The sequence below is a fragment of the Carassius carassius genome, chromosome 28 (genome assembly GCF_963082965.1).
Source record: "Carassius carassius chromosome 28, fCarCar2.1, whole genome shotgun sequence".
Taxonomy (NCBI): Eukaryota; Metazoa; Chordata; class Actinopteri; order Cypriniformes; family Cyprinidae; genus Carassius; species Carassius carassius.
The window spans coordinates 5,239,364-5,254,481 of NC_081782.1; the positions used below are offsets into that span (position 1 = coordinate 5,239,364).

Here is a 15,118-nt window from a genome sequence, read left to right on the forward strand (position 1 = left end):
GGACTGTCTGTAGGGAATAAAAAACTACTGATCTTTCTATAATGGATTTCATATCAAAATTTCAATATAATTATTCAACTTCCATTTCCCCGGATAATGCAACTTTAAGGAGTATAAGATCACTAGAATAGAATCACTGTTCGTTCTGGGTGGCATCTTTCCAAGAAGAGATTCAGAACCAACTGTCAGATCTTCTCCAAGATGTTGTTTGTGTTCTTTGAGGAAATCTTTGTTTTTGCTCTCTCGTTCAACACAAACAAATAAAATGATAACTGGCCTCACATAGACAGGACAATGGCTTGCCTAATCTATGAGCTACATCCTCCACCACCCTGATTTTTTTCCACAAGTTCAGACTCCCAACCATAGCAGGTTTCCATCAGTTTGACCTTAACATTTTTGGTTTCTGTTTCTTCAGCTCTATATAGTTGTAGACACCACCTCTGAGTGTAGAATTCTTCTTCAACTATTCTACTTTGTGAATGATCTTTAGCACTTGCCTGTTCTGCAACTCCGGCTATTAATTCACCTTTGCACTCCTGTAAGTCCACAATTTCTGCACGAAAAGGTGGGATGATTTAATCTCTTCACTGGTGTTTAAATATGTTTTGATCATTTTTTTTTCCAGTATCTCTCTTGTTCTGTGCTGTGATGATAATCTCTTGAAGCTTTTTTAATGAGAGGTCACCTTTAGATTTCCTTGATGCTGGACTATTTATTGGTGTCTGACCATTAATTAATTATTTTAATTTCCTTTCCATTTCCTTAAAAGTAGAAATCATCTTAGAAATAATTTTTAGGCCTAAGTTCAATGTGGTTTGGTCATTCAGCAAATTGTATTCAGTAAATAAAATAAAATAAAGTCTGCTGATAGCAGCACGTTAGACAACTCCATTAGATGGGGATTTTATTTTCTGAAAAGTTTTGACAGAACTAACCACTGCTACAGGAAGTGAGCTTCACACTTAGATGGCAGTATTAACATATATATATCTTTATCTCTACCACGAATGTGTGACTTTAGCCTGTTTCTTTTAGGTCTGTAAGGTTAACTATGCAAATATGACAAGCTATAAATACACTTGGGTGAAGTTCTCCTTTTGTTTCTCGGTTTGAACATTTTTAAGACACTTATTGAGAACAGTGGATTTGATTTAGAAGGTAAAAGGTTTTTATTTTCTTTCTTTTTTTTACTTTGATAAAAAATATTTGGTAGTTGTCAGATTATTAGCATAATTAGTTAAGATGTATAGCTCATGCATGAGAAGCACTGTGCTTCTTCAAACAAAAATATTGTTGGCATGGGAATGTACGGTGCCCGTAAGATGACTTGTTCGGTTTACTTAGTTTTGTCGTGGCCACAACATAAAAACTTGTGGGAACATGATAATATGTCATGGCCACGAGATATTAATTTGTGGGAACGTCATATTAACTCGTGGGAACATCATATTATTTCGTGGCCAAGAGATCATTTTGTCGAGGTAACGACATCCTTATGTCTTGGCCTCGAGATGCTATGTTGAGGAAATTACATGTTTTTCTCATGGCCACGACTTCTTACGTTGAGGGAACGACATGGCCACGAGTTTAATGCATAAACAAACCTGCGTGACCATAGCAACCAGGGATAATCAGAGATGGATTCACTCATATTTTATTTTGAATTACGAAATTATTATATTATTTATACATAAAAAATGTATGCATTTACATTATGACATTTTATTTTAATGTCGAGCATTTACAGTACGCTATTATTTATAAAAGTATTCAGAATGTTAAGTAAAGAGATCGAAATTGAAGCAAAAAAAAAAAAAGAATATAAACTAAATAAAAAAATAACAAATAATAATAGGCTAATAATAACAATAATGTACACATATTACGGGGAAAGACTATCAGTTAATGGACTTACAAGACTGTAGGATGGATAAAAAAAGTTTTTATTTTATTTATTTTATTATGCACTTAATACACATTTATTTATGATTCATTTGCATGCTGACAATCATTGTTGGATGTTGTTCCCTCAACATAGCATCTCGAGGCCAAGACATAAGGATGTCGTTACCTCAACAAAATGATCTCATGGCCACGACATAATATGACGTTCCCACAAATTAATATGACGTTCCCACAAATTAATATCTCGTGGCCACGACATATTATCACGTTCCCACAAGCTATTATGTCGTGGCCACGACAAAACTAAGTAAACTGAACGGAAGTCTCCTTACGGGCACCGTAGGAATGAGTCATTAAAGTGTGAAAATATTTTTTGAGAAATATTAAAAGGTGTCATCAAGTTCTTATATACAAGACTGTTACTGTTTAAGGAAAAAAATAGGTGTCAGTTATTACAGCAATAAATGATATTGCTTGATGGGGCAGTAGGCTTGATTTGTTCACTACTGTATTTGCAGGATTAATAAAATTCGGTAACAAATTAAATAAATATATACATATTTAAACAGACACACACACACGCAGAGAAAATCAGTTGTAAATAATTACCAAAATTACACTTCGCAATGATGAAAAAAAAACTAAACAAAAAGGAAGGAAGGAGAAACTGGCTAACTCAACATCTGTGACTACAAAAATACACATTTTCACCCACACACAACGGCAAACACCAAAAGTGCTGGAGCTCAAGAGAAAAACATATAATATCTTTATTTCATTAGCAGCAGACAGAATGATGCTCCCTGAAGAGATTCCTCTGCTTCTGCTTGGTGTGTATTGTATATGTTGATTTCTGTAAATGATTGTGCTAATTTATTGGTATACATAAAAGTCACTGTAAACAAAATATCACTGAAAAAGTATCACCGTTTTTTATTGCAGTTCTTTTTGCGGGCTCCTGCATGAGTTCAGAAGAAGACCTAATTAATGTGCCTAAAAGAACAGAAACTACTTATGAAGGGTCATCTGTGACCATCCCCTGTTCTTACAAAAAAACTAAGGACATAAAATATACACTGCTGTGGTTTAAAGATGCAATTTATCTAAAAGACAAGATGTTTAATGGGACTATTGTATACAGTAACACAGAAGAACGTCCCCAGTCTCCGGATTACTTCAGCAGAGTGGAATACATCACTGATGCAACACCAGAAAAAAAACAAGAAGACTGGCTAAAATGTGATTTAAGAATCACCAATCTGCAAAAGACAGACAGTGGGAACTACACATTTAGATTTATTGTTTCAGACACAAGGTTCATGAGTAAAGCTCTGTCTCTCAAAGTTAAAGGTGAGCAAACATTTATTGAATTGGATTAATTTGATGCTGTGATAAAGGCTGTTTTCTTATAATAAATAAATAAATAAATAAATCTGTCATCATTTATTTACCCTCATGTCTATCTGTATTTCTTTCATCATGAAATAGATGTTTTTCATCAAACGTAGTTCATGCTTCGTTTATTTATTTCATTTTCAAAGATTTTATTGGCTTTTAGCCTTTAATATGATATGGACAGTACTCAGACAGGACGTGAAGAGGGAGAGAGAGGGGGGAGGAGGGGCTGGTAGGATCGGGAAAGGTCCACGAGTCACGACTCAAACTCGAGATGCCCAAATCGCAACAACGTTATATGTTGGCACACTGCCCATGAGGCCATTGGCAGTGACCATGCTATTGATTTTTAAACGAAGAATCTGAATGTGAACAGGGGCTTCAAAAATGACACTTAGTAAATAATAAAATAGTTATGACCCGACACTATATTTGTCTTTATGAAGATGCCAATGGTTCCTGTGTGTCTCATAATCAGCCACAATTCTCCAAATATGAATAAACGTCTTGTAATCACACAAATAAAACTACGACAGAGTGATCATCAGTAAGAATATTAAAAATAATATTATCCCTTAAAAATAAAATAAATAAATAAATATATATAGAGAGAGAGAGAACGAAAGAAAGACAGAGAGAGCTTGTGTGAATTAGACTAACGTACCTCTGTGTGTCTCTAAACACTGGAAAGGGCAGCACTGACAACACTTTTTTGTGCAAACTACGTGACCGGTATTACGGTTTTACTATGCGAAGTGATATGGAACTGTAATGCAGTCAGGAGAGCTGCCTGGAAATATGTTCGCCGAGTGTTTCCCAGAAAATAACTGCACACCTCAGAACGTTTGTCAGACAGATTCAAGCATTAAACGGCCCCATAGTATAACAGGAAAAAAACAATTGTGGCTTTTAACTCACAATTCTGGTCTTATATAGTTCCAATATTTACAAGTTTATTCATTAGAAATTGTGCTTGTCTTCTCAGAACTGTGAGTTTATATCTCACAATTCTGACTTTTTTTTCTCAGAATTATTATAACTTGCATGTATTTCTTTGTTGGAGAAATTCTAACCTGTTCTCATTCCATATTCTTTTCAGACAATCCTTGTAAGGTGCACTTTGAATCATCAAAGCTGAAGAATCCAGTCAATGAGTCAGATGAATTCACTGTTCGCTGTTCCACATTTGGTTCCTGTGATTTTCATCCTGAGTGGCTCGTCCATACATCAGGACAAAAGCAAGAATGGACGTCCTCCTCGTTGACTGATATTATTTTAGAGACTGAAGAAGATAAAGAAGGCAGAAAGATCACCAAATTGAAGCTCAGTGTGACATGGAAGGATGACAGAAGGATTCTGTCTTGTCGTCCAGCGAAGAGTGAGGACAGCTGCCAGATCAGGAATATCACACTGTCTGTGGAATGTGAGTGTGCATATCATGTGTTTATGAACAAATACTGTATATTTAGTGTATACAGTCACTGACTGAGCATTACTCACTCCAGCTGCCCACTTCATCTCGTTTCTTCTCTAGATGCACCTAAAGAGGTAAAAGCAACAGTGAGCTCTGAGGATGTGAAGGAGGGGGATTCTGTCACTCTCTCCTGCACCAGCAGAGGTCAGCCTGATGTCAGCTTCTCATGGTTCAAAAAAGAGAGAATAGAGAAGTCTCAACAAATGTCTGACTTGAAACTAAATAATGTGAAACCAGAAGACAGTGGAGAATATTACTGTGAAGCTAAAAACAAGCATGGGGCAGAGGAATCAAATATCATTACAATTGATGTGAAGTGTGAGTATAATGTTTTATGTAAGTAGAAACCTTTGAAGAACCTCATAACCATTATGAACTTCAGTACTTCATCTATTAAAATCATTTATTGTTAAATATGCATTTCTTGTGCCTGTGCTCTGCATTTTTCAGATGGTCCAGAGGGTGTCAAAGTGCAACCTGTTAACATTAAAGATCTTAAAGAGGGAGATGAACTGACACTCAAGTGTTTAGTCCAGAGAGGTAACCCAGCAGTCTATCAGTTCATGTGGTACAAAAATTCCCAAGACCAGAGTGAAACCAGCGAGACATTCATCATCAGTAAAGTTACTGAAGAGGACAGAGGATCTTACCATTGCCAGGCTGATAACGGGATCACAACAGCAACATCAGATATCCTCGAAGTATCTGTAAAGTGTAAGTATTTCTGTTTAATATTTGTAGCACTTCTTTATATATCTGCACCTCCAACAAACTAATAAAGTGATTTGGTTATTGTTTATAATGAAACATCTGCTAAATATTAAATCAAACTCTTAACAGTCAGCTAATAAATTTATGATAGTTAATTTTACTCCATGTCATTTAGAAAGCTTATACAAAATTAACGAATTTTAATGCTATACATCAAAAGCAAGTTAGATGATTAATCTCTTCATTTATATTGTGACAATGCTCTTCAAATTTTTATTTTTTCTTGTCTCTCACAGATTCACCAAGAAGCATCAAAATAGAGGGCTCGACCTCTGTAAAAGTAGGCACCTCACTGACTTTGACATGCTCAGCTGATGCTGAGCCTCAGCCACACACATACAAATGGAAGCACACACCTGGACTGTCTCCATTATCAATGGAAACTGGACAGTTAAACATTGAGAAAGTGACCATTCAACATGCAGGACAGTACACATGTGATGTTACCAACACTATGGGCACAGGATCACACGCCGTTAAAGTTGATGTCCTTTGTAAGTCTGTTTTGCTCTAAAATCTATACCTTAACTAATCAGTTAAGGATTTCACAAATAGGTAATTTAGACACTTTTTCTTTTAAAACTCTGCAGATCCTCCATCTAATCTCAGTTTGATCATGCAGAGGGAAGTGAGAGAGTTTGAAGTGATCTCCATTATCTGCACGGTTGAAAGCAATCCTGTGTCACACCTGACAGTGACAGGACCTCGGGGTAATCTGACATCTATTCAGAACAATCAAAGGAAAAGCACTGCATCTGCAAACAAGATGACAGTCTACTTAAATGTTACCGAGTCAGATGCAGGAGCGTACAAGTGCAATGCAGAAAGTCAAGAGGGAAAACAAGAAACTAAACAAAAGCTAATTGTGTTTCGTAAGTAATAATCTTTTGAGAGACATGAGATGATTTAATTTTACTTGAAAGTGACCAAACTGATAATTAGGACTTTGAGCATTACTTCTAAATAATTTGAGTTTCATCTTTTTATATATTGTGTATATATATAGATGCACCTAAAAATGTTACTGTAAGTGTTAAAGGAGAACAAACATTTGGGAGTGAGCTGACCCTTACATGTGAGGCTCGCTGCGATCCTGCTCCATCCTCATATGAGTGGAAGAAAGACTTCAATGGACAGTTAAAGACAATTGAACAGAAACATGAACAGAGACTACACTTTCTTTCTCTGGAAATCTCTGACTCTGGTCAGTACGCCTGTATTGCTCAAAACTCCATTGGAAAAACAGAATCTCCATTAGTAGAGATCAAGGTGAAATGTGAGTACTTATTTCTTCTAGTTATTTGACACACCTTAGCTTTTTTGGGGGGGGGTTCTTAATTTTTGGAATTTGTCTTTTCTGACAGATATAAGATTGTCTAATGTTGTGTGATTGGTTTAACTAGTCTAATGTATGACATTGTCATGATAGCTGGGTTAAAATATCACACTGTCTAAATTTGTTGTTGTATAATGATTGGATCAAATAGTCATTGCTTCCATCTACCAAATATTTAGAATATATTCATGTCACTTTGTCTATAGATGTTCCAAACATAAAAATTGTCCATAGCATGACAACATTAAGTCAGTGGAATTGGGAGTTTCCAGTCTCTCTGACCTGCAGTGCAGATGCATATCCTCCTGCCACGGACTACAACTGGTACAGAGAGGAGGACAACGTGACAGTACTGTCAGAACATCAGAACTTCACTGTTCAGCCTCAGAACACAGGAATGTATTACTGTACAGCAGCCAATGCTATTGGAGAATCACGATCCGAAAACATCATGTTATTTATTGGCAGTGAGTATGAAATAACACATCTTAAATATGTATTTTCCAAATGACTCAAACTGCATTAAACTAGAAATTATTCTGCCAGACTTTAGACATTACCCTCTATTTACAACTGCTTCTTTGGCGTAACCATGATAACCAAGCAATTTCTTTTTTGGGTCAACTAATATTTTAATGATATCTGTCAGGGTGTAGGATAGTTTTCTGCATATCACTACATGAAACCTTTATGAAAGAATAAAAATACCATGGAATGTTTAAAGATTTTTAGGAAACATGGTTAGTTCACATAGGCCTACTTGTTTCTCTGAAAAACAATGCTACAGCCTGTTATTCTACTTTGAAGCATGTGATCCTGCCTATTGCCAATTTACTCAATAGTATCTACAGTAAACACTTCAAGTTGCCATCAACCACTAGCTATATTTTATACCGCCCCCCATTTTTTTAAGTGAAAATGATACAAAATCACATCGTAAATGCATGATTAAAGCTAAATTATTTAACAATTTGTACTTCTTTAAGTAGTTAACTGGGTAAATTCTTGAATTTGGGTTAGATTAAGTCATGCGGGGTTGTTTTAAAAACGATGTCTTGATCTCTCCCCAAACCTCTCTTAATTTAGGTAACTCTCTTATGGTGTTCTACCAGATCATCTTACCCATCATTCTCCTGTTGATTCTTATAGTTGTGGCTCTTTTTCTGATACGCAGGTAAATACCTCTTTTTTTATAGATGTTAAAGTGCCCCTATTATGCCTTTTCGACTATTACCTTTCATGCAGTGTGTCATGTAGCTGTATGTGGAAATAAACTATCTGCAAAGTTGTGAAGCCGACAGTGCATAATAGATAAAGTTATTCTCTGTCAAAAAGTTGGCTCTCAGTTGCTAGTCGTCAGGGATTTTAATCTTATTCTGTTACGGCTCTACGTCACACAGTAACACATTTGCATAATGTTCGCCCATGTTTTAGGTCCTGCCCACAAACAGAGTAAATTTCTGTGTGGTTAACATCATGTCGAGAAGACAATGTATCATACGCTGTGAGAGTAAATTTTGGTCAAATCTCAAAATTACCACAAACTTGTCAACCCTTGACACTTACCAGTGAGAAATGTCCTGCTTCAGTCGTGCTAATGAATCAGTCTCTTGTCAATCAACCACTTAATTCATTTCATCATCAGATTCCGGCTTGAGTTGGTAAGCTACAATCCATACCATCTTTTCTATGTATTGACAAGTCTCAAGGCCTGTCATTCTGCATTGGAAATTGGCATTTCATTTCCGACACGCGCTGTTTGTGGTAGACAAATCCAAAGCCATAGACCGATCTCTCTACGGATTTGGACCAATCACAAAAGACTGAGCCATCTGAGCAGTCACAGCAGTGAGGGCTCACAGAAAGGAGGGGTTTAGAAAGGGTGATTCTTTGTATGGAAGCATATGGGTAGCAATATTCAATTTTCAAATGTAATATGCAAAAGGACAATGCAATATGTAAAATGGCAATGCATTTACATTTTCCAATACATTTGTGCAACGTTTGGTGCAAAAATAAAATGAAAATTAAATTACATCATTTTCATTTGCCATTTCATACACAAGTTTTAATATGTAAAATGAATACTAATTTTAATGCTTTATAAGTTGCAAAATTAAAATGAAAATGTATTACAGAAATGATTAGATATGTATAACATGTTCAAGCAAAAACTGTGGCAAAATTATCATTCAAATGCAATTTTTCTTAATTGCATTAACACTCACAGTCAAGACACTTACGATTGCATTTTCATTCAATGTCCCGCAATGAATGTAGCAAAATTCAATGTGCACATTGAAAATGCATTCTGAGCCGATCACATGTCCGCCCCCTCACGACATGTCAATCACTGCGTGAACAAGGCGGGACTTGCAGAAGGTCAAGAGACTCAACACTCAAGAGGATTCAAGTGAGAGAACATGGACAAGACAGTTGGTCAGTGTACGTTTTGATCATTTCGGTTTATGGCTTCAATATTTCATTCACACTTGTGGGCGGAGCTGAAACGCTGCTTTCATCTGATTGGTCGAATCACTCCACCTTCAGCTCGGTCATTCTTTCAGACAGAATAAGAGTCAGTATGAGTGAAGCACTGTAATGTCTGAAACCACCACTCACTGTTAATTAGCATAATATTTTAATCAGATGTAGCTGGGAACATAATTTGTGCTGCTGCGATCTGCAAATTATTTCTAGGTTGTAGTATTGTATAAATATTATCCCACTGATACAGTGCAAATAGTTATGTCTCTCTGGATAAAAGTGAAGTGGAAATAAAAATCAATAATAGACTGAACAGTTCCATGTCTGTAACATTTACCACTCTCATCTTTTAAGTCATAAGGCTATAGGTATGTGTGTGTGACATTAATAAATAATTTTATAAATAAAAAAAATTATATAGTTACATTTCTGAAATAAATTAGTAATATTAGTTTTATTACATACTAAATTGAATAATTTTTCTATTTTTAGTCTTCTTTGTTGGGCTTGAGAAAGACAACATATATTTACCATATTTTCCGGACTATAAATCACACTTTTTTTCATAGTTTGGCTGGCACTGCGACTTATAATCAGTGTACTTGACTTATTTATCAAAATTAATTTGACGTGAACCAAGAGAAAACATTACCGTCTCCAGCCGCGAGAGGGCGCTCTATGCTGCTCAGTGCTCCTGTAGACTACACTGAAAACACAGAGCGCCCTCTCGCGGCTGTAGACGGTAATGTTTTCTCTTGGTTCTGAATAAATGCGACTTATAATCCAGTGCGATTTACGGTATATATGTTTTTTTTCCTCGTCATGACGTATTTTTGGACTGATGCAACTTATACTTAGATGCGACTTACAGTCCGAAAAATACGGGTAACATCATTATTATTATTTATTATGAAAGTAATTGACACAGACTAGAACTTTAATGTTTCACCAAATTCAGCTCAGATCTTCAGACTCGTCTGACTCACGTTGCTGTATAACTGGCCAGACTTACCTTCCCAAAAAATCCTATTTAATTTTATTTCATAAATTTAACTATATTTATTTAAACTTCACTTTTATCCAAGGAGACAGAACTATTTGCACTATATTTATCAGTGGAATAATATTTATATAATACTATAACCTAGAAATAATTTAATGGGGTCTCTTGCAAGTCGCAGCAGCACAAATTATGTTCCCAGCTACATCTGTTTCAAATATTATGCTAATTAACAGTCAGCAGTGGTTTCAGACATTACAGTGCTTCACTTGCACTGACTCTTATTCTGTCTGAAAGAATGAAAAGACCGAGCTGAAGGTGGAGCGATTCGACCAATCAGATGAAAGCAGTGTTTCAGCTCTGCCCACAAGTGTGAATGAAATATTGAAGCCATAAACCGAAATGATCAAAATGTACATGGACCAACTGTCTTGTCCATGTTCTCTCACTTGAATCCTCTTGAGTGTTGAGTCTCTTGACCTTTTGAAGGCCCCGCCTTGTTCACGCAGTGATTGACATGGCGGGAGGGGGTGGAGACGTGATAGGCTCGGAATGCATTTTCAATGTGCACATTGAATTTTGCTACATTCATTGCGGGACCCTGAATGAAAATGCAATCGTAAGTGTCTTGACTGTGAGTGTTAATGCAATTAAGAAAAATAGCATTTGTATGATAATTTTGCCACAGGTTTTGCTTGAACATGTTATACATATCTAATCATTTCTGTAAAACATTTTCGTTTTAATTTTGCAACTTATAAAGTGTTACAATTAGTATTCATTTTACATAGTAAAACGTACATATTAAAATGTATAAAATGGCAAATGAAAATTATGTAATTTAATTTTCATTTTTATTTTGCACCAAACGTTGCACAAATGTATTGGAAAATGTAAATGTAAATACAGAAATGCATTGCCATTTTTCATGTTGCATTGTCCTTTTGCATATTACATTCCAAATTGAATATTGCTACCCTTATGCTTCCATATTCTTTGAATTGCTTCAGTCGAGTTGTCTAAGAATCATTTAGAAATTAGGTAAAATTAAATATATTTTCTGAGAAAACGTACATTTCTTTTTACCTTGCATGCATGTTAACTTGTTTTAGGAGACTTGTGAAACAATATTAGCAACCTTAAAAATGGCATAATAGGAGCAGTTTAAGTTAAAAATACCATAATACCAAATACTAAATAGGCTTGTATTATTTACTAGTTCATCTGCATATTAGTGTAGCTCTATAAGGTGTTGAGTTTGAAGTTGTCAGTTATTCCAATTATTGCTCTTGTTATTTTACAGGGCTATCATCAAGGCAAGATCATATCAGCAAAGTGGAACAGATAATCCTTTGTGCTTTTTTCCAGTATTCCTGTCACACTCTTCTACAGTGACAAACTTACTTTTATTGGTTATTTTACTTCTGTTTGTTTCACAACTGGGCTACTTATAGTATTATCTTGAAATCATCTTTACGTGCATTTTTTTAAAACAATGAAATATATCAGTTTGCTTAATAAAAGATAAATCCTGTTTTGTTTGACATACTTGAACACTTAGGGATCACATAATAATACCCAGGAGAATCTGTCAGTGGAGGGCATTCCTGATTCAGGTTATGGAAGAGTTAATCAATCACGTCCAATACCCAATTCCCAAGATCCCACTCGAGCACAGGACCCTGGTCCAAGGTAATAGCAGCAGAACTGATTGTAGACATACACTAATTGTTATTGAAATTAATTAATCCTTTTTTTCTCTCAAGGCCGAATTCTAATATCCATACGGTGTATGCTGCTATTAAATTACCTCAAATGAAACAGGTGAGACAATTCCCAAAGCATCTTATCTGTTGAGTATGAAATAAGACATCTCTGGTCAGTTTTAAATAGTTTCAAATCTTGGGAGTTCTCATCAAGTGAAAAAAACCCATGTTGATTCAGGTTTTATTGATTCAGATCCTTTGATTTTACAACTCCATGGTCAGGTCAATATTTCTCTCTCATTGTGACAACAATCTTCCAGCTGTTTGCTACTCCCACACCATATGAGTAGAAAGAACTGTCTCTCTCGGTTTACGAATATGACGAGACACACACACAGGTGAAGTGCGTATGTACTGTATGCAGTTTCCCACAAAATCCACCCTGACATGTCTAAAAATATAAAATAGGCTTACTATTGTAATTCAAGGTAAGACAAAAACATGGTTTGGATGAGTAATGATGTACTCGCTCAAAAATAGTTTACATAATTATGTTGTATTCATACTAGTTTTATTGTATTACCATATGTCTACAGAACAAACACGCTTACAATAAGTTGTTCACAATAAGGATAAACCAGAAATTTTATGGAGCACTTTTTATACAACTCTACAGTATATTGAGAACATGTGTTTTATTATTTTATCCTCTTCCTAGAATTCCCAATCAGAAAATCCAGATTATGAAAATGTTTCTTCTGCATGTGTGCCAAAATTTTCATTCACAAATATGGACGGTGAATCTGATACCAGTGAAGAAGATGAAGTGAATTACTCCACTGTATCTGCTGTTAAAGAACCCAGAAATAACCAGAGGAGCCACCTTAGCAGTTCAAGCTCTGATGATGAGGACAGAACTGAATATTCAGCCATTAAAACATAAACACAAGGAGTTTCCAATTTAAGTATAAAAACTAAGTATTATGTCCTTAATCTGTTTTATAGTTATAATATTTTTTATACAGTATATAATGTTATCTAAAAGTGAAAATATTATACACATTATTATTGTGATCTATAAGTGTGGCTTCTACTAAGTGTTGCTATGCATTAATATACTATTGATAAATATAATTAATAATGTTTTAAAAATACTATCTCATTATGTATCAGTGTACCATATATTTGTGTGATCAACTAATGCGTGAAAAAATGCTGTGAAAACTACATTGTGTGAAATGCATCAATAAAGCTTTGTAATTTCATTAAACATTTGTATTTGCCATTGTTGAACTGCCAAGATGAGAGCATTTGACTGGTTGGCTGCATAAAACTGTGAATTAAAAACAAAACAAAACAAAAAAGATCTCCTGAGCTCAGTGATTTCAAGAATTAAAGGGAAAGTTCACTCAAAAATGAAAATTAGCTCATTATTTACTCACCCTCGATCCATCCTAGGAGTATATGACTTCATTCTTTCAGACAAATCCAATCAGAGTTTGAAAAAAAGAGTTTGAGTCAGAAAAAAAAAATTGATCTTCCAAGTTGTTTAATGGCAGTCAGCATGTGTTAAAGATCATCAGTCCAAAATTATTGAAATAAAGCCATCCATCCCTAATAAAAAATGCCTCACACGGCTCCGGGGGGTGAACAAAGGCCTCCTGTATTGAATCGATACATTTTGTAAGATAATTGTCTATATTCAAAACGTAATAATCACTTTAAACTAGCTTGCACCAACAGTTTTACACGGAAGCAGCTCTGGGCGGATGATGTAAGATGTCGGCGTTGTGCAAGCGCTGGTGAGTCTCATGAAAACCAATGTTTGTTTACAGCATCAAAGGAAGCCAAGTTTTCGTACTTTAGCAAAGGAAAACCAGTCTTTTCAACCCTCTACATTGCAAGTAAATCACTCGCATATGCGACTAAATCTTCACTCTGGTGACTAAATGATGTATAATGTTAGCCAATGTCTAATAAATTCTCAGATTTTACTCGCCAGTGTGAGTTTGAGGCCAAGTATAAGTTTAGCACAGATATATATTAATTCGCTGAACACTCTCTGACTGAGCGCTTTTGAGTTTCACTCTCCATCATGCGATCTGTGATATTTTTCAGTTTATCTCAATGGATGCACAGCATACAGTAAGTAGACAGCCTAATTGGGCTTTACCGCTGCGTGTACCGCCGCGTAACTGTAATTCAGTCGCGTGTTAAAATCATTCGCCAAACTACCGCCAGGTGGTGCAAAGGGACGGATTGCGAAATGAATGTAATTGTAAAATGAGATAAAAGGAAGAAGTAAAACAACAATAACATTATGATATAACATTGTAACGTCTTTAAAAAATATTCAAACATTTACAGTGAGTTAATTTTAAAACGTAAGATAGTCTTAGGCTACAGTCTACTAGAGCTGAAACAACGAATCGATTAAAATCGATTATTAAAATAGTTGTCAACTAATTTAGTCATCGATTCGTTGCTAAATAACTTTTATTTGCCGTAAGCGGCTCATTTCGTGCATATTTCAAATCTGCGGTGACCAAAGTGTGGCAGTAATGAGCCACCGGAGGTTTTACTCAGCCAGTACAGCAGGAGAAGTAGCGAATAGCCAATAGCTGGCCTCGTTTTATGTCACGTGCTTCCCGAACAGCGTCTCTGCAGCATTCAGCGTGATGTGGGAGCTGGGAGTACTTTACTTTGAGCCTTCAAAAAAGAAGAGTAACCTGTAAACTCTGCACTACTGAACTGTTTAAGGGGACGTTCACATATCGCGTCTTTTGCGCGCTCAAGTTCGTTATTTCCAACACCGCACCGCATCGAGTTAAAAACATTTCAACTTTTCAGAATGCCGCAAGCGCAACGCGGGTCATGTGACAAGAACTAACCAATCAGCTTCATCCTTTCCCGTAACAACGTTAAAAGCTCAGTCAAGATGAAAGGAACAGCTTATCATAGTTGTATATGGATTTCCATTTTGAAATAAATTTAGTAGCAGAGCTACTGCAAGCGATTTTTTTGAGCTGCAAATCCATTTA

General features: G+C 35.6%; 1 protein-coding gene across 1 annotated transcript; it reads left to right on the top strand.

Annotated features, from left to right (window-relative positions):
• On the top strand, positions 1 to 13,452 carry LOC132107764 (B-cell receptor CD22-like). The gene is made up of 15 exons (XM_059513959.1): positions 1 to 568; positions 2,694 to 2,738; positions 2,851 to 3,258; positions 4,403 to 4,726; positions 4,838 to 5,095; positions 5,228 to 5,491; positions 5,785 to 6,042; positions 6,139 to 6,420; positions 6,555 to 6,824; positions 7,091 to 7,351; positions 7,971 to 8,058; positions 11,675 to 11,783; positions 11,933 to 12,063; positions 12,138 to 12,195; positions 12,796 to 13,452. The coding sequence occupies exons 2-15, from the start codon at positions 2,702 to 2,704 to the stop codon at positions 13,018 to 13,020; spliced, it is 2,973 nt and encodes a 990-aa protein (XP_059369942.1). The 5' UTR covers positions 1 to 568; positions 2,694 to 2,701; the 3' UTR covers positions 13,021 to 13,452.
• Positions 13,453 to 15,118: the final 1,666 nt, after the last annotated feature.

Bases quoted from the DNA above. Each gene is read 5' to 3' on its own strand.
- LOC132107764 (XM_059513959.1), top strand. From the start codon at position 2,702: ATGATGCTCCCTGAAGAGATTCCTCTGCTTCTGCTTG. The intron at 5,492-5,784 runs GTAAGTATTTCT...TGTCTCTCACAG, and splicing joins CCTCGAAGTATCTGTAAAGT to ATTCACCAAGAAGCATCAAA. The intron at 6,043-6,138 runs GTAAGTCTGTTT...AAAACTCTGCAG, and splicing joins CGTTAAAGTTGATGTCCTTT to ATCCTCCATCTAATCTCAGT.